This window comes from Eublepharis macularius, chromosome 8 (assembly GCF_028583425.1).
Source record: "Eublepharis macularius isolate TG4126 chromosome 8, MPM_Emac_v1.0, whole genome shotgun sequence".
NCBI lineage: Eukaryota > Metazoa > Chordata > Lepidosauria > Squamata > Eublepharidae > Eublepharis > Eublepharis macularius.
Window position 1 is genome coordinate 26,003,793 of NC_072797.1, and position 19,941 is coordinate 26,023,733.

At 42.8% G+C, this 19,941-nt stretch overlaps 1 protein-coding gene across 2 annotated transcripts; it reads left to right on the top strand.

Annotated features, from left to right (window-relative positions):
• Positions 1-8,724: 8,724 nt before the first annotated feature.
• RIMOC1 (RAB7A interacting MON1-CCZ1 complex subunit 1) lies at positions 8,725-18,954 on the top strand. Of its 2 annotated transcripts, XM_054987170.1 has the most exons (6): positions 8,725-8,872; positions 11,091-11,197; positions 13,846-13,989; positions 16,129-16,260; positions 17,183-17,297; positions 18,619-18,954. In XM_054987170.1, the coding sequence occupies exons 1-6, from the start codon at positions 8,770-8,772 to the stop codon at positions 18,903-18,905; spliced, it is 888 nt and encodes a 295-aa protein (XP_054843145.1). In that variant the 5' UTR covers positions 8,725-8,769; the 3' UTR covers positions 18,906-18,954. The 2 variants fall into 2 exon arrangements, with proteins under 2 accessions (XP_054843145.1, XP_054843146.1); XM_054987171.1 differs by lacking the exon at positions 13,846-13,989.
• The last annotated feature ends 987 nt before the right edge of the window (positions 18,955-19,941 follow it).

Below are 19,941 nucleotides of genomic sequence, written 5' to 3' on the forward strand. Positions count from 1 at the left end.
TATAGCAATGACAGCTACACTGGGATATAGCAAAACAAAAATAAGCTTTTATTTATTCGAGAAGCGTATCGGTTTCATAAACGTAGTTCTCGGTTCTTAAAGTTACTTCATTTACTCTCATTCACACAGCTGGCCTCTCTTTCCCTGACTGAGTGTCCTTTCACAAACATGCTCAGTTCAGGTTCCACACAGGTTATATTTCTCTCATAAACACTTCAACATATTCAGGCAGCACACAGCTAGCCTGCTTTCTTCTGCCTAAAAATTTTCTCTCTACTCTCAGTCTCAAACTGCATTCACTCCACCCACCCTCTCAGTCCTCAACCAATCATATTGTCAGAAACTGTTTTAACCTAAGTAACGCCATATTTAATCGTGTAGTGTTTAGACTTCTTTCCCTCCAGGCAATACCTGCAAGGAGCCGATTCCATGGGAAAGGATCCTGTCTTATCTGCTGTTTCGACCTTGGCCAGCTCAGCGCACCTCTGAGAAGTTTTGCTGTATGAACTCGGGGGGGAGGCTGGGCTCCGGGAGTGTGAAATGTAACAACCTTTGCTCTATGATTCATTCCTAGCAACGCTTTGCTCGGCCAGGATCTCTAATCCTGGAATATGCACATCTGGGCTTGAATGCTGTCTTTCACAATAAACCTTTTGAAATCAAAAGACCTCGTCTTCTTGCAGAAGGGAGTGAAACAGACTATCAAGTCTGGAATGCCATAGCCTGACACATATCACTCACTCATCCATCTCCTTCACCCCCCACTCTTCACCTATCTCATCAAGCATTTAAAGATACATGCACACATTTACTTGGAATCATTACAGATGGCCAGTCCAATCTTGCTTTGGATTCCTTGATCAAGGGTCTTGAGGCTGTGACGGTATGGTTACATCAGAGTCGCCTGAAATTGAATCCCCTGAAGATAGAGGTTCTGTGTCTGGATCATGGGGCAATCGAGCTGTGTCTGGATCATGGGGCAATCGGGGTCGAGTCTGACCCGGAAGTTACAGCTGATCCAGAATGCAGCGGCACGCATCCTTACCAGAACGCCCATCCAAGCGCACATTCATCATGTGCTGTGCCAGCTGCACTGGCTTCCAGTGGAGTTCCAGATCTGGTTCAAGGTGTTAACCTTGGTATTTAAAGCCCTTCATGGACTGGGACCTCCATACCTGCGGGACCGCCTCTTCCATTACGTCCCCTGCAGGGTGTTGCGCTCTGCAGACAAGCAACTCCTGGTGGTCCCTGGCCCAAAGGACATCCATCTGGCCTCAACCAGGGCGAGGGCTTTTTCTGCCCTGGCCCTGGCCTGGTGGAATGCTCTCCCGCTGGAGATCTGGGCCCTGTGGGACCTGTTACAGTTTTGCAGGGCTTGTAAAACGGAGATGTTCTGCTGGGCCTTTGGCTGAGTGCCAGCAAGTGCCCTTCTTCTTCCATCTAAGACCACCATTTCTTCCGGAGCTGCCCTCAGCCATCTGCCATGCTTGTATACGGACTCCCAATATTTGTTTAAATAGCCTGCTCCTGGACTATTTTAATTATTTTTTTAAAAAATATGATTGATTTTATGTTTCTGTGATTTTAATGTATTTTTTAATGTTGTTAACCACCCTTAGCCCATCTGTGAGGAGGGCAGGGTATACATCAAATAAATAAATAAATAAATAAAGTTACAGTGAGCTTTTGAGCTGCTTGATGTCTGTGGACAGGACCATTTAGGGGGTGCTCAATAGGTTTTCTCAGTTGCATTTTTTCAAGAAAGTAACCTGTTTAAAACTATGCCCCTCTTGAGGTCTGTGCCCAAGGCGGCTGCCTAGTTGGTCTAATGGTAGCATTGGCCCTGTCTATAGTTATGGCAAACAGAAATGGGGAAAGGGGACAGCCTTGTCTAGTTCCCCTTGCTATATGGATATCTATTGAATGTACATTGTTAGTCCTAACTGTAGCTTTTGGAGAAAGATAAAGAGCATTAATGGCATTTTAGAATTGGTCGCCAAAACCCATTTTTTGAAGTAAAAGTTTTAGATATGGTATTTCCACTTAATCAAATGCCTTCTCTATATCAAAGGCCAGAAGTAATGCAGGGGTTTTGTATGGTTCACAGAAATTAATTATAGTTAAAGTGTTACGTGTATTGTCTGGTCAAGGTGAATGTAGTTGGTTATTTAAATTTAGACAATGTTTTGGCAAATATGCTTGTAAAGATCTTTTGGTCTTGATTCAGTAAGGGTATTGGTTGAGAAGATTTAGTATTTGTAATATGGTTGTCCTTTTTTGGAGTAACTACTATTTCAGCCTCTGACCAAGACAGAGGGATGCTACCTCCTAACAGAACAGAGTTGCATGTGGCAGTTAGTGGAGTTGGAAGTAGGTGAATGTATTTTTTTGTAAAAATTTGGCAGGGAATCCATCCCTGTCTGAAGCTTTGTTATTTTTTTCAAGGATTTGATAGTGACTGTAACATCTTCTGTTGTGACTGGTTGGTCCAGATATTGTTTATGTTCTTGTGAGGTTTTTTTCCAAATTTCCTGTGATGATAAATAATTTAAAATATGATTAGTGTCAGGATTGTCTGATGTACAAATGGTTTGGTAGTATTCAGCAAATATATCGGCTAATTTTACAGAATTAGTTTGAGTTTTTCCTGGGTGCCTTTAATAGCTTGTATAGAATGTGAGGAGGTTTTTTCCTCTAATTTTCATGCAAGCAAGTTTATAGATTGAGTGGCCTTTTTTGTGTTCATCTTCTAGTTTTCTTATTCTAGATATCATTTCATTTCTAATGTTTTCTTTTTGCTCTTCATGACAGGAGGCAACGGAGATTAATTTCCCTCTAAGTACCACTTCCATAGCATCCTACACGTGGATTTGAGGAATGCCACATAGTTTGTTTCTATTGTTTAATTTCTAAAGAGACTTCAGAAGAAATTTATTTGTTAAATAAAAGTGATTTATTTAGTTTCCAATTTGTTTGATGCCATTTATTCTCAGTGTACATTCTGTCCAAGCATAGTCTGTCCACAACTTGTCACCAATCCTTGATGTAAGAGTTTGACTAATTAATTTAGGAGATAAGAATATGTCATTTAAATACGTAATTTAGAAGATAAGAATATGTAATCAATCCTTGTGTATATATTGTGGATAGAAGAGAAGTATGTATAGTCTGTTACCAGTGGGTTTTGAAGATGTCACTAGATCAATAGATAAAGGCTAAGAGCCATTAATTGATCTTAGCAGCTTAGTAACTGTATTGTTAATTTTAATTGCTTTGACACGATAGGCAGTAAAATTTAAAAGGTCATTCAGAGAGGAGTGATACAAATGTTTACTGCTGAGACATTGATTTACCCATGCTGAACGAAAGCAGAATTGAAAGCCAAGAGAATCAAGTGTACTCTGCATGAAGACAGCTCGTCAGGTTGTTTTGATCTACAAGCAGCTCTCCACACTGAAAGCAGTGAAAGCAGCTTTCTCAGTAATCATGCTTTGCGGTATTATCCAATACAATTTTTAAAGTTTGTATATGTACACTCACACATTATGCAATGCATTTATATTTTGTATCACTTTCATATTTATCAAAATACTTAATTTCACAGGTCAAGGGATGGTGTCATGGAAATATAAATAATAATAATAACTGTGCTTATATACCGCTCTTCTACACATATTAGTGCCTCACCCAGAGCAGTGAACAAGTTAGTGTTATTCTTATTCCCACAATGGAGCTGGGGCTGAGAGGAGTGGCTGACCCAAGGCCACCTACTGAGCTCATGTCAGTAGTGGGATTCAAACCAGTAGACTGCTGATTACGGTTTAGAACACATACTTCGTGAAACATATGCATTCTAAATAACGCAGTATGAACATCACTGTAGTTCTTTTTCTAGTATGGTGTATAAATGGTGCTTTATCTTTGACAGCCAATTAAAAATAGTGAACAGTATCAGATACATGTTCTGTAATTGTTAGCAGAGACCAAGGATGATCTGGTCATGTAACTTTTCTTGTCATTTTTACTATCCATATCTCTTATCTTGCAGCTGGGCATAGTGGTACTTTTGGCTAGGTAGAATGTCACATGATTGGAAATAGTAAAAAAGAATTAAATTATGATTGGTTTGATATTTATCTTTGTTATCATATGAAAAAATCTTAGATTTCTGCATAAGATAATATATAAAAATGGTAATCCAAATAGCAGATCAGGGTTTTGGCCAAAAGAAATCTCATGAAGATCTAGGCAGGAAACTCACCCTTGTAATATGTGCTACAGTAACTTGAATGCATTTCATCGTTAATCTGACTGAGTTAGATTTCATTAAGAAATGTTAGGAAACTTAATTCTTGTTGTGTTCATCTGTTCTATTTTTCTGTTTTATTTAAATAAACATTTATATTTTGATACCTCACGTAATGAAAACGACTAGAGTTTGTTAATGAAAGAAGCCTTTAAACTCTTAGGAGGAGTCTGTCTCCTGGTTGGGAGAGTGCAACAAAAACATACATCCCGTTTATTTTGTACTGAAAAGCAGTTTCTCTAAAACAGAGAAACGTGTTTTCAGTTCTCACTTGAAGGTTTCAAGCTGCTCAGGATTTAAGATAAAAACTTCAACCCATCTCTACCGAGTATTTAATACTTTTTACTTAATGTTTAAAAGTTATGTTTAATATTTATGTCTAATATGATTATAGAAGCAATACTGTTTGAATTATCTATAAACTTATTTGAGTTGGATTGTTAGTAAAATTACAATTTTATGAAATTTTTACCATTTTATAGCATTACAACTTTGTACCAAAAAAGTTTTGCATGTAGAAGAGGTTGCCAAAAATAAAATTCCCCATCCCCATCCTCATCCCCATCCCCGGACAAGGACAAGGACAGCCGGGCCCCCGGGGGTCGCGGCTGCGCCGCTCCCCCCGACGCCCCCCGCCCCGCCTCCGCCATCAGTTATCAAACTCAGTTCAAGGTCTTGACTGTGACATGGCCTTGGCCTGGCATATCGGTAGGACAATCTCTTCCTCTATGTTCCACCACAGCAGCTTTGCTCACCTGATCAGGGCTGTCTTCAGATACCGTCGAGGAGGGAGGGAGAAAGCTGCCGTTTGTCTACTGAATGTAAAGCCTTTGTCCTTCACATATGTGAGAAGCTGTTCTCTTCCACATATGTGACAGGGGGAGGTAAACCCCCCCCCACCAATCCTTGCCTTTTGAGTGCTGACATCTACAATGGATGCCCTGGCTCCACTTTACAAACCAGTGAGTGAAGAAGACATCATTTGTGCATGTTATCTACCTACCTCTTTGTGGCTGCATGGCAGACAGATGTTTGGGATATAAACTTCCCTGTGTCCCAAATACCTGGTTCCAGGTCACAGCGTTAGCAAATATGAATGCTGTGCTGTCACAGGATGGCATTGTCAATGATATCAAAAGGCACTAAGAAGTACAGGAAAACAAACAAGGATGCAGTTTCCAAATAAGAGGATCAGTGTAGGGCATTCATCAGGGCAACAAATGATCTTAGTCTGCCATGATGAGGGCAACAATCAGACTGAAATGGATCATCTTTATGACGTGGCAACGGGGGTGGACAGGGTTGCCAAAGAAGCCACGGAAAATGGTTCTTCATCATTGGTCCCATCCCTCTTCCATCAACACTGCCTCATCTGGAGGAGATCCAACAGATAATGGGCTAATATGCAAGTACAAGCCAGCAGCAGGAGGCAGCACCACAGTGAAGCCAAGGACTATTGCTGCCTGTCTCCCTCGGCTCGTCTTTGCCTCACTTGCCTCATCATTGGTCATCTGTGGCTGGTGTCTCTGATCAAGAGGGATCACTGATGGGGCAACTGAGGCAAAGGCAAGCCAAGTGAGGAGGATAGGCAGCAGCTGCAGCACCAGGCTTTTCTGCACCACTAGACCACTGGCTGATTCTTGCCTAGCCAGCCTTATTGGCCCTCCTGGCTGCCTGGGCACTGACGTGTGTGTGTGTGTCGTGTGCAGACAAGTGGTACCCCAGACCACCATCCCATAGGAAATTTTCTCCTAGAGGCCATAATGGCAAACCTGATCTTGCTTAGAAGCCCTTTATCTGTTACATTCTAGAGTATGATATTTACTGCTTCACCATCCTCAGCCTCCCCAGTCTTACAGTTGCTGACTCCTGCTTGTGCCAGCAGATTTAGGGGTAATATCAGAGGATGGTGTGGTTTAGGAAGGAAAGGAACCTCGGTGGCATATAATGTCATTGAGTCCTCCCTCCAAAGCAGCTATTCCAGGGGAGTTGATCTCTCTTATCTGGAGATCAGCTGTAATTCCAGGAGAACTCCAGGCTCTATCTGGAGGTTGCAACCTTGCCCAGTCTCCTTCTCTTCAAATCAGCTCTGCTGTTCCCTCCTGTATGCTTGAACCGTCTCTCCAAGCACCTGCTGACACTTTAGTCAAAACCCTCTTCAGATACCAATACTTCATGCAGCTTTCCAACCAAGCTGTCACGAATTTTTGCATCACTGATTTTGTTCACACTAATCCACTGTTCACTGTACAAACACACACTCCCTTCGCATCATTTTTGCACTCACCTTCATTTTGACCCTCTAACTGAATTTGTCTATGGGAAGCAATCCTTAAAGTGGATTCCTTTTTTTGGTTTATTATATATATTAATCGGACATCTCTTAATTTTTTTTTCAAATAAATAAACAAATAAATAACTGAAAAAATAGGACATATTTTTTTATTGTTACTTGGAGCATCCAGCCAGGTAACTCCTCTTCGCCTGAGGCTAAGTCCCAGGCTACCAACAGATAATTGTTGGGGTGGAGGGAAGCGAAAAACATGGTCTGGGTGTGCTTTCAGTCCCGAGTCTGCAGAAAACTGCAGTCTGTTTTGTGCTGTTCTGTAAGCATATTTGCATAGAAAGGGTTAATTGAAGGGTGCCAGTCCAGAGTTTTCATTTCTAAAATATTGTTCTGGAGTGTCTCTAACACATCCCACTGCTTTTTGTGGCACTGGCGTTTCTTTAGTGCCCGTTCCGGGCTGTTTTGTGCTGTTCCGGGAGCTTTTTGGCATGGAACGGGTTAATAAAAGCGGGGCAGTCCAGAGTTTTCATTTCTAAAATATTGTTCTGGAGTGTCTCTAACACATCCCACTGCTTTTTGTGGCACTGGCGTTTCTTTAGTGCCCGTTCCGGGCTGTTTTGTGCTGTTCCGGGAGCTTTTTGGCATGGAACGGGTTAATAAAAGCGGGGCAGTCCAGAGTTTTCATTTCTAAAATATTGTTCTGGAGTGTCTCTAACACATCCCACTGTCTTTTGTGGCACTGGCGTTTCTTTAGTGCCCGTTCTGTTTTGTGCTGTTCCGGGAGCTTTTTGGCATGGAACGGGTTAATAAAAGGGGGTGGTCCAGAGTTTTCATTTCTAAAATATTGTTCTGGAGTGTCTCTAACACATCCCACTGTTTTTTGTGGCACTGGCCTTTTTTTAGTGCCCGTTCCGGCCTGTTTCGTCTCGTTCTGGCTTTTACCCAGTCCCTTTTTTCTTGTATAGGATTCGACTGCGATGTATGATTCAAGTAATCTACGCGCGCTTCATGATTCAGGGCAAGATGCCTCCAAAGCAAGCGCACCGGAGTTCGTGGGACTTTCTCTCAAGTCAAGTATGCACGCCTACTTAGGGATCATGCCCATTGAACAGAGTGGGGCTTCCCCCCTAGTAAACATGCAGATGGTCAAGCTGTACAGTTATGAATAGCAACGGTACAAGCAATGGCAGGAAAGCATATTCTTTCCCAACAGTCCCCCAGTTTATTATCTAAAATTCCTTCCCTTTCTATTTCTTTTCATTCCCCAATCTCTTCTTTGCTCTTCGTTCAAACAAAGGCAGGGATGAATAAATCGTCTTAATACGCTTCTTAGCCTTCGTAGCTTTTCAACGGGCTCCTGTAGGCGTTCCTCTTAGCATTAGCTACGCATCAAGCGCACGCGGCCCCTTTCGCCGGCTGAATACGGCCCATCCGCTTAAAGGCACAGGTTCGGTGCTGGTCAGGCGGCAACCTTTATTAACGCCCAGCAGCCCCGCGCTGTCTTAATTCCTTACTCACACTCGCCTGGTCTGGATATCCGTGTAATTTACGAATTTGCATGAGAACAGTTCGCCTTTAACAAGGTTCCAGTCCCATAGCACCTTAAAGACCAAGTAGATTTCCAGGAAGATAGTGTCAGGAGGGTGGCCGAGAAGAGCAAGATAAGTTGGTGCTATTGGACCCGTATTTTGCCCTTTGATTTCCAGGGTACGTCAGGCGGGTAGCCGTTTTGGTCTGTAGTAGAAAAGCAAGAACCGGGTCCAGTAGCACCTTAAAGACTAACTAGATTTCCAGGGTATGCGCTTTCGAGAATCAGAGCTTCGTCAGATACCTGGAAATCAAGTTGGCCTTTAAGGTGCTCCCTAACCGGAATCTTGCTATCCAGGGTGATTCAGAGTGGAGAGCTGAGTCTTTCCCCCCTTTCACAAAGCATTCCTTTGCACCGAGCCTTGCTTTCCATATCCCCGCCCTCTGCCCGCATCCAATGATCCGCGCGTGAAGTGAAACCTCCTCCCCTCAATTCATCCCATCGCGAATCAGAACACGCCTCCTGCTTTGTAAGCCCTCGCGTGATGCACAGGGGAGGGCGTAAGCACGCTGGCTGCACCGTCACGTGAGAAGGCTGCTGCGGTGGTCACGTGGAGCCGGAGGCCCTGCGGAGCGGAGGGGGCGCCCTATGGCAGGTGTCGGTTTGGCCGGTCCTTTGCAGCAGCGGCTTCCCGGGCTGGAGGAGCGTTTGTGTCGCTTGTGTCATTTGCGGAATGATGAGGACTCGGCCGGTAAGGGCGAGAGGCGCGTTCTCCGGGTCACCTTTGTTCCTGGGCTTTTCTCTGTGCTGCCTTGTTGTCCCGTAACAACTCATCCTTGTGCCCTCTTCCTGGTATCCATCCCATTCTCGGCTAGGCTTGTACGTGCCTTACAGTGCACATGATTTTTCTTTGTATGCGTTTGAATAATTCTTGCATTTCGTTCAGCGGGTATTTGTCTAAATGCATGATGCGTGTCCTACATTTCTTCAGTAGGATTTGAGTCCAGCGGCACCTTAGATGAGGAGACCAACAAGATTTTCAGCTTTCCAGAGTCAAAGCTCCCTCCTTCAGATACCAGATAGAGTGATCTTACTCTTGAAAGCTTACACCTTGGAAATTTTGATGGTCTCTCAGGTGCCACTGCTGTAGACCAGCGCAGCTGCCTACTGGAAACTACATTTATTCAGGTACAGATCCATGCCTCTATGTTTAAAGTAACTATGTATTGGCTCATCCTTCAATATAGTATAATGTGTGTTTGTTACAACGGGTACAGGGCTATAGATTTAGCATGAGTTAAACCTTCCCCCCCTTAATCCTTTCCAGAGATCAGGCTTGGAATGCATGAAGCAGAAGGATGCTGGGAGGGTAACTACAGCCTGCTCCCTCCAGGATTAAACCATTGGGGAGTTTGGTATAAATTCCAGGTTAGACTAGCCCTTTGAAACTACCTTGCTCTCCTCTTGTCCCCCTTTCAATACTAGCCAAAGCTTTGGTTGCATTATCTTTATTTCATCTCTTACTGCTCACCATTCTGCTGTGTGTTTTTTCACTTAATAACTTGTGACAGCATGATCCAATGCACGCCTATTCGTGCTGTAAATTCAGCAGCAGGGTTCTGTTCCAAGGTGGTTAAATACGATGGTAGCATATATTGTAATGGCTTTGCAATTCTTCCGTGTGATACTGCTTTCCGATGCAGTCATAGTCCCATTTTTTGAGTAAAGAAAGTGATAAAGGATCGGGACTTCTGTGCAATGCTCCCAAATATTTATTCATTTAATTTTATTCAGCGTATACCCACCCTTCCCACAAGCGGGCTCAGGGCAGCTTACAACAAGAATGTACAATTAAAACATCATTACAGCTTAAAAAAAAGCTTAGCAGCTAAAATTCAGGCGCCTCTAAACAATACCAGGCTACTGCAAAACTGTAACGTAGAACCCCCATGATAAATAAATCTTTCTCTAATAAGGTGATTTCCTGCATGGGAGCTCATGTCCCTATGTTAGCATTAACAATACCGCTCTGAAAAAAATGAGTCTGTTCATGTCACTCCCGTTTCCTGTATTATATCCTTTTTCCTGTTTTTCCCAGCATTCCTCCCACCTAATTTCTCTCAAAACACACTGCGCCTTCCTGCTTTAAATCGACTGTCTCCACTGCCTTTTCTGTAGTACGGTTGTTATGCCCCAAATCCCAATACGGATATTTCTCAACCTCTACTTGCTCTAGCATATTTGAACAGTCTTCCCTCAACAGCCGCTGTCTCTTTTACCCCTTACTCCTTCACTTTATCATCTGCTGCTAAGAGAAGGACCAAGTGCGTTTTATTATCGGCTCAAATTTGCCAATAACGTGCCTGGGGAAGGGCATTTGTATGAATACAATGGTGTTTGCTGAGAATAAAACACTTGATGGGAAGCTCTTCATTAGAGCTAGATTTGGGGAGAGGTCGTCGCTCATTGTAGATCAGAATGTCCCACATATCCAGCACTTCCAGTTAAGATGCAGTCAGTGATGGTGTAAAAGACCCTGGAGAGCCCCTGCTAGTCTGATGAGACCATAAAGTTCTTGATGGACCAATAGTCGGAGTCCATATAAAGCCACTTCATGTGTTCATTTATATTATTCAGGTTTGCAGCTATTGAAGTCTCAGTACTGCTAAGCTCAAAAATACTGCTGATTGTGCACTGATGTTCATATAGTTATTCAGATATTCATACCGTGCTTCTCTCCTTGTTGGGGATCCAAAGCAGCTTACAACATCGTCCTTCCCTCTTGTATTTTATCTTCAGAACAACAACCCAGTGAGGTAGCTGAGGCTGTGAGTGATGGGCCCAAGGTGACCCCGCAAGCTTCCATGCTGAGTAGGGATTCGAACCTGGGTCTTCCAGATTCTAGTCAGACACACTAACCACTTTACATGCTGTCTTAATGAAGTCTTTTTGTCTTTATTTGTCAATAGATGCCTTCTTAATGCAAGCTTCTGCCACTTTGGAAACCCTGAAGCAGCTTTCTGAAGATGGCGGAGAGAACAGCACGTTTTCTAACCTTGTGCAGCTTTATGCTCAGGTATTATTTTATAATGGAAGGTCACCTTTCTTAGATGGCAGTTCAAAAGCAACCTGACACAAATCACAATGAGGGGTTGAATCCTACCAATCGTTTCCACGGACGTGGTTTCTCCCGCTCTCTCAGCATACCTCTGACTCCTCATTCATATTCTTGTCTCCCACAAGCAGCATTTGGGCAAGGTGCCTTTCAGCTGCAGTGGAAGGAAGGAGGCAGAGAAATCCTTTTTGCATATTTTTCCTTGACACGGCTGACCTGGCCACCTGGATCCATGCTATAGTAACATCAAGCCTTGACTATTGTAATGCACTATACATAGGTCTCCTGTCTAAGTTAACTAGGAGACTCCAGTTGGTGCAAAATGCTGTGGCTTGACTGTTTATCAGGAGCAAGCAGAAGCATGAACATCGCTCCCATCTTGCAGTTACTCCGTTGGCTACCTATCAGTTACCGTGCTCAGTTGAAGGTATTGGTTATCACATACAAAGCTCTTCACAGCCTTAGGTCCAGCATACCTACGGGACCGCCTCCCTCATGCTCCTCAATGGCAACTTCGCTCATCTGAACAGGGTCTCCTGTAGGTGCCACTTTGCACATGGGGGAAATCAACAGTAGCCCATACGTGGGCTTTCAGTGTGAGGGCCCCTACCATGTAGAATGGCCAGCCTGAGGAGGTCAGGAGAGCCCCCACTCGCCTGGTTTTCCACAAACGATGCAAAACGGAATTAACCAAAAAGGCTTTTTACTTAGATAGGAGGGCTGTATTGTAGGGAAGGGTCTCAGACGCTTCACTAGTTAGGGACCATGGACTTCACTACTATGTTGCCTTATGTACTGTTGCTTTAAATATGTGCTCCTATGAGCTACTTGTCTAATGTCAGTCCTAGAATTATGTTCTGTTCCAGCCTTTCTTCAACTCTATGTTGGATTCTTTCTAATGCTATGTCTTTGTAAACGTGAATTTATTTACCCTATGGCATTGTTTATGGAAATGTCCTTGATACTGATTGTACTAATCTCACGCTGCGTAATCCGCCTTGAGTCTCAGTGAGAAAGGTGGACTATAAATGACATAAAAATTAATTAATTAAATAAAGATTCTAGGCAAGACCTGAGCCATCCTAAGGATGCCTAAGGACTGAGTCTCTGTCAATGGAAATAGCCCGAGACAAAAGGAGCGCTGGTTTGTGCTGTCAGTTCTTCTGATTTGGAATGGAGCTTTCATTGAATTGATTACATTTGGATGCCTTAAGTATAAAATGTGGATAGTCATCAGAACGGAAGTAGATCCTGGTGGATCAGATCAGTGGTCCATTTAGTCCCACATCCTGTTCACATGGTGGCCAACCAGTTGTTGTAGAGGACCAACAAACTGTGCATAGAGGCCAAGTTCTTCCCCTAATGTTGCCTTCTGGCTCTGGTATTCAGAGGTCTGCTGCCTGTGTAGATGGAGGATCTCTTTAGTCACCATGGCTAGTAGTAGCCATTGATGGGCGTCTCTTCCATGAAGCTATCCGTGCTCATGGGGCAAGTCCCAGTAATGATCCTTGGTGGACCCCACAATTCACTTCCCTCCATTGTGAGAACTGTTTGTTTCTGTCTCCTGTTTAACAACTTTCCTGATCCATAAGAGCCTGACCTCTTACCCTAATTAATGGAAGCTATTTAAATTAACTATTGGATAGTAGTGTGTGTTATGTGCCGTCAAGTTGTCTCCGCCTCTTGTCTTGTGACAAGATAGGAAATTCTGTTCAACTAAAACGAAGAAGAAACTTGATTCTTGTCCAGCAGGTTATTTTTCAGTAAAAGAAACACGTTTCATACTAAGAATTCATTTGTGGCTTTTGATGAAGCTGTGAGCCTTGCGAAACGGGACAATTTAGCCAGGTAAACCCGTTGCCAATCTCCCGCCGGGAGCAGCCGGAGAGTGTGGGCACTCCCGTTTTCTTGATTTGACCCTCGGCATTTGTGAATAAAGCTTTGGATTGCAGCAGCGGTCTTTTGGCGTGTCCTTAGTGTGCCTTTGCCTTGAGTCAACCTTGAGCCTGTTACCTGAACCCAGCTTCCGCCAGGATCGAACTAGGTTGCGAGCAGAGCTCGGGCTGCAGTACTGCAGCTTTACCACTCTGCGCCACAGGGCTCTTATAATAATGCAGTACATAGAGCCTTAAAGCAGACAATGTGGTCCAACTTATTACATCAGCACTACCTGCTGGAGCAAGATGGTTGCATCAAGATCTACAGTTGGGGTATGATTTCTAAAGGATGTTCACACCTGCCTGGAAACCTACTCCTTCCTCAATATAAGAGGACTGGCAATAGGTCACTCAAATCTAAACGAAAGGCTGTGGTTAGCAGTGTGTTTAGTTTTGAAGACAATCTCCTGAAGATATTCCAGGATGTTAGCCTGTTGTGGTGGTGTACAAATTAAACGCTGCATACAATTAATTTTTAGTAGTCCCATCCTTGCCTTAGAGGTCTTAAAAATGGCTGAGGTGAGAACCCTTGGAGACAAGCGTAAGCAGAGAGGTATCTGCATGAAATACTACAGGCTTCCTTTGTACAGATTAGAAGTTAACTTGACAAAGCAAGGTGTCACTCAGGAAGGTTGCCACAGGTTGTAGTTTACTAAACGTATGTTTTTGTAGGCGGTTCTGGATATCACATACTTTGAGGAAAACCAGCTCATAGATGAAGATTTTCTGGAAGTCTCATCTTTACAGAAAGTGGAAGAACTAATCCATGTACTTTCAGAGCCAGAAGCCTTGATCAAAGAAAGCGGTGAGAATGAAGTGAGTACAGAGCCAAAATCACTCACAGTTTTCTCTCTCGCTCTCGTGCTCTCTCGCGCTCTCTCGCTCACGCTCTTTCCACGTACAACAACACGAACACCCTTACCAGTGATTTCTCTGAATGCCTTTCATTCCCTTTTTGAAATTCACAACATTCAACTCTGGGTGGTGGTATTGTGTCAAGGATTAATACATAAATAACTTGGCATCTGACTGGTGGTGTTGATCCACAAAATGTTACTTATTAAAGTTTGGCATGTTGAGAGGGGAATATTTTATTTTTAATACAGATCTCTTCAAGGGATCTAGAATTACAAATTAAATATTTTTCCCCATTGTACCTTAGTTTTTTTTTTCCTCTTTGGAGATCTATAATTAAAAATAAAATAAAAATGTTTTCTCTCTTTCTGGTCTCTGCAGTGGTGTGGCTCTTTTCTTTGGCTTATTGTCATTATGCTTAAGTAATGTGCCATTTGATGCATGGTGTCTGAGAGTATGGCTCCATAGTCTGGTATAGACAATGCTCCGAAAGCGTGGGTGTGGCACTCTGGCCCTGCCTCTGCTTGATCACATCTCTGCAGAGGAAGTGGTCTCATGTGCACTCCCTCCCCAACTCTCCAAAAAATGCTCATCAAAGGGAAATTCTCTTCCTCTGCATGCACGTTCTGAGTTCAGTTGCACCTTAAAAGACCAACAAGATTTTTCAGCTTTCAAGAGTCAAAGCTCAGTTCATCAGGAAGATGATGGAGCTTTGACTCTTGAAACCTTTTATCTGGAATATCTTGTTGGCCTTTAAGGTGCTACAGGGCTCAAATCTTGGTGTTCAACTGCAGACAAAGAGAACTACCTGCCTGAAAATTTCCTCTGTGTGGTCACCCCTGTAGATGATGAGGTAGAGGGTGGGGCCAGCATGTTTACACCTGCTCCCCACCTCTGCATGTTCAGTGAACACTTGGGGCTGTTGTCTGTTGGGGTTATTGTGATCCTGCACATGGAAGCCTCTACCGCACAGAAGTAAATAAATCAATAGTGCAGTCCTAAGGGCACTTTCTTGGGAGCAAGCCCCATTGAGTAGAACAGGATTCTGAGTAATTCAGTGCTTAGGAATGCACTGTAAGTGACCTTTTTATCTAACTTCAGGTCTGTCATTGTAAAGAACTTAAAATCAAAGGACTCTACTTATTTTTTCCTACCTTCATGCTGAAGCTGAAGAGCAAGATTTTTTTTTAGCAGAAGTCTTAACCTGCTTTTGAAATTGAGTCTTGAAATTGGCAAAGCTCCTTTTAGGCCTGTAAAAAGATAAAGGGGTTTAACACTATGAGGGAAGTGATGGGGCATAATAATAACAACATTCGATTTATATACCACCCTTCAGGATGACTTAACACCTACTCAGAGTGGTTTACAAAGTATGTTATTATTATCCCCACAACAAAACACCCTGTGAGGTGGGTGGGGCTGAGAGAGCTAGAAGCTGTGACTGACCCAAGGTCACCCAACTGGCTTCAAGTGGAGGAGTGGGGAATTAAACCCGGTTCTCCAGATTAGAGTCCCGCGCTCTTAACCACTACCCCAAACTGTCTCTCATAGAGGGAAAAAAAATTGGGGGGCTGCTTTTGCGCTTGTGTAGATAGATAAACCCTAATTGCACACCCACTTGGCAGCAATGTTGTATCTCTTTATTTTAGTATGCCTTTATCTTGCCTGCCTCTATTGTATCCTCACAACAACCCTGTGAGGTAGAATAAGGGCTGAGAGACAATGGCTTGTGAGCTTAATGGGTCAATGGCAATGTGAACCTGGGTCTCTCAGGTCCTATTCTGACACTTTAACCACTGCACCAATCTGGCTTTCCGGTTCTGCCATCTGGTTTTCTTCAGTGCATGTAGCTCTAAAAGGAAGCTCATTAGAAAGCATTACACTTTTCTCTCTTGCTAGTAAGAATCTGTCTAGGTTGTTTTTTAAAAAAAATCTGATTTCATGTTATTGCAGGTACCGTTATTTACCAGTTCAAAATGTGCTAATGTATATTGCAGTTCTGTGTGCTAACAGAAAGCTTCTCCGAATAGGAAACAATGCTTACATTTGCGGTTTTAGTTGGAGGTCCAAAGGATTTAATTTTCATGGGTCTTATTTCAGCCCCTTTCGGTGCTGGGTGTGGAATTACTGGAATGTCTCTACTGGAGAAGAGGAGCCTTACTCTACATGTTTTGTCACACAGTTAAAGGAAGGAAAGAATGGCTAATGGAGAAGATGGAGACCTTTAAAAAGGTAAAACCCACCTGCATTGGTAAATCCAGCTACTTGTGCCTTTTTTGCAGCTCTCTTATGGTCCTCATTAAGGATGAATCTTTTGCCCGCTTAATATTTGAAAGCAATCCCATGGAATTTGGAGGAAAGTTGGCACATCCTTGATATATGGGCCTGAAAGGATCTATGCGTGATCGCATTGGGAGGGGAAATACTAAGAAAAAAAATTACAGCACTGTTATGTGGCCTGCCACCCCCAAAGGAAACAGCCCAAGATCTTCTGGCTTTCTGAGGTCACAGGTGTGGGAAAAATACCCAAAAATATTTCCACCTCCACCGAGAGGGAAAGCATCTAGTATAATATTAAAGCTTGATCAAATAAGCAACTACTTAAGGCACACCCAGCAGGGGACAGCCACATTTCCTGAATCCTCTGGGGAAATATCAGTAAAGTTCCTTTGAACCTCCGGAGCAATTCACACTCTTTTGCTACAAATAACTCAAGTTTGTAGGATTACAAACAAAGTTCTTGCACTTTGTTCCATAAATATAACTCCAAGATGATGACCATAAACCCAGGAAAGGCCAGACATACAAATTAAGAATTTGGCTGTAAATTAATGCCGTTGCCTTGCCTTCTCTCTTCCAGTGTACCTTAAATCTTAAAATTTGCACTCCAGATTTTCACCATGCCCTGTAAAAGCAATACTCTTTGGATCAAAATCGGGATATGTGTTTTATTGTGTCGTATATTAAAAAGCATTTTCAGCTGTAAGCACTCGTGTTGCCTCATACCAAGCAGAATCCTGTCTGTCCTGTCTGTAAATAACTGATATGTGACTCAAACTTTCTTTGAAAGCAGCCAAACAACCATCAAGGACATTTAATAGATTGCTTTGGAGTCTTGCATAGAATGAAGTCCTAAAGTTTCTCTGTCCTTTAGTTTCTTAGTGAAGGAGTTAATTACTTGGTGAAGATGCTTGGCTTTAGATGTTCTGTCGACCTCAATGAGGAATTTGTGTCTCAGGATGCAGACACAGCAAGACTACTCCATGAAGGTACATATTTGGCATAATGCTTTCCTTTTCTGCCTTTTCCTCTATAGGACTTAAGACACATGAACCATTTCGGGGGAAGGAAACATTGCATTAGGAAATTACATATATGCATGTCAAGGGACTTTCTAGGCAAGGGAGAAGCAAAAGTGGTTTGCTATTACCTTTCTCTGCATAGAAGTGGTCCCCCATCCAACTGCTAACCTTACTTAACTCCCGAGGTCAGGCTATACCATGCTGCTTTCCCTCCCATGAAAAAATTAGAGGGTGGAAATTAAGTGTGAGATATTAAGTGTCTGTCATCTTTAGAGTTAAAGGATCACAATAGGAGAACAAGTTATCAAGCAAAACAATTTAAGCAGTAAACAAGTTCTAGAATCTTGGTGAGTGGCTGTAGATGATAACCTTTTGTCCCAGATGGAAACAAATAGGACTCTTTGGAACTTTAGCATGATGGTCTCAGCTTTTCAGCACAAGATGCTTTAAGAAACAGCCCCAGGCATAGTAAGAATTGTTACAGGACAATTTGTGGCCTCACACTCCCAAATCTGTAAAATGGATATAATGTTTACCTGCTTTGTCAGGTAGTGATTAGTGTACTGAGAGAATGTATAGTAGTATTTCAAACATCTGGGGAAAGCACTGTATAAAATATGTATAGTTCTACAACATTGGGGGGGGGGAAATGAATCAGGTAATATTTTCTGGCACACTATTCTGTACATCACCTGCTGGAGAAAGGACTCAGTACTGTGTGTTGGTGGGAAGAGCTTTGCACAGACTGGGTTGGCCCCACTGGGCCACCTTTAACATGTTCTTGTTAGCTGAGATTGCAAGAGATGAATCTCACATTACAATCAGCTACTTACTGTCTCTTTATTCATGTCTATGCTTTACTCACATGAGTGAGCTAGGAAGTGGCAGGCCTTGCAGGGACATTTGTGACCAGGAAGAACACTCCCCCGCCCCTTGGAATATTGTTTCACTCACTGTCCTTCTTAATCCATCTTCATCTCTGACTCCTTGTGTCACCCCGCCCCAATATCTGTATCTCTGCTACTGCTTTCCATCTTTTCTGAGACCAACACTTCCCTTGCAGTCTGAGGTCTGCACAAAAATTCAAAATGGTGTTCAAATTATTCCTGCAACACAAATGCAGCATGAAATCTGAGTTAATGTAAGCAAATATGGCTAATTCAAAGGAATAATTTTGCCTGCCTCTTGACCTACTTCTAAGGTGAGGCATATGGGAAGGGGGTAGTATCTCTACATAATCCAAAACCTTGATCAGTTGTAACCGTTTTTTCTCCCCTTCCATTTCCAGGTATATTTAGTGATACCCATCTGTTGGCTATGATGTACAGTGGAGAAATGTGTTATTGGGGACTGAATTACTTTGGGAAAGGAAAACCACCACTGCAAAGCACAGATTCTGGATCTAATAGCGAACAACACTGTAGCGCGCGCACTGAAATTGTGGACTTTCGAGATATGGGAGAGAAAATGTTGAAGAAATATATTGATGTCTGTGAAGGACCTTTAAGAGAACACGAATGGAATACCAGGAACGCAAAGCTTATTTTGGACTACTTTAGACAATTATCAACCTAGTTTACTTAAGTAGATGTCTGTATACTTCGAAGAAGAAACATTAAATTGGATGAAAAAACCCTTTTCATACTCAAGATTTCTGAAAATGCATTTCTTGTGTCATTTTAAAAATGTCAATTTATAGTGCATCTCATAGGTGAAAGAGCAGACTTTGTTAGCCGCTGCACAATTTTCTAACTCATAATCCTTCTGATGCTGATCGTGGGGCAACTCAACCCACTGGTTTTGATTGCAAACTTTTTGCTAGAGAATGTTTGACGTGGTTTAACAGACATTAGTTCATGATTGTTAAAATGGTGGAAGTAACAGAGTTGAGCAGCACTGGAAAATAAAGCTAGCATTGCGTTGATTCCTCTGGGCTCACATAATGCTAACCGTAACCACCTAATAAGCTAACTGAAACATACGTAACAGGCTCAGCTGTTACTTGCCCAACAAGAAGCTACCTGGGATAAAGCTGTCTGGAAGATGTCCTAAGTAAGACGTGAAGCTGCTTTATGTGGAGTCCAACTATAGCTTCTTTGTAACTGGTAGCAGCTTTCCAGAATCTTGGGTAGAGATCCTTTAACTAGAGAGGCTGAAGGCCAAATATGGTACTTGCTGTATGCAAAGCCTATAGCATGCCCTTCTCCAAAGATGATTTCCCCGTACCATGTTTAGTTAACGCGGTGATTAGACTAGAGCAAATAATACGGTTTTATGTGTAGAGTCAGGTACACAACCTGTGTCTGTTGCAGAAAGACACACACACGTAGTATAGATCAGATTCATACACAGCACAAGGCTCCCCCAACCTTGTTGAGCCTGTGGATGCTATTGGAATTTTGAGGATAAGCATTGCAAAATGGCTGCCGTGGGTGTATCAGTCACAACAGTCATCCTAAGCTGTATATGAGTCTAGCTGTTCCTGAATGGCTGCTGTCTGCAGCCACAAAGATGAGAGCTGATGGGGCATAGTGGTTGAGAGTGCCAAGCCTGGACCATGGACATCTGGGTTCGAATCCATGCTCTGTCACAATCTCTCAGCCTAACCTAT

What these genes read in the sequence shown, in the direction of transcription:
- RIMOC1 (XM_054987170.1), top strand. Translation starts at nt 8,770, where the DNA reads ATGGCAGGTGTCGGTTTGGCCGGTCCTTTGCAGCAGCGGCTTCCCGGG. An exon ending in TTGTGCAGCTTTATGCTCAG is followed by an intron (nt 11,198 to 13,845) that starts GTATTATTTTAT and finishes ATGTTTTTGTAG; the next exon opens with GCGGTTCTGGATATCACATA. An exon ending in AGCAAGACTACTCCATGAAG is followed by an intron (nt 17,298 to 18,618) that starts GTACATATTTGG and finishes TTCCATTTCCAG; the next exon opens with GTATATTTAGTGATACCCAT.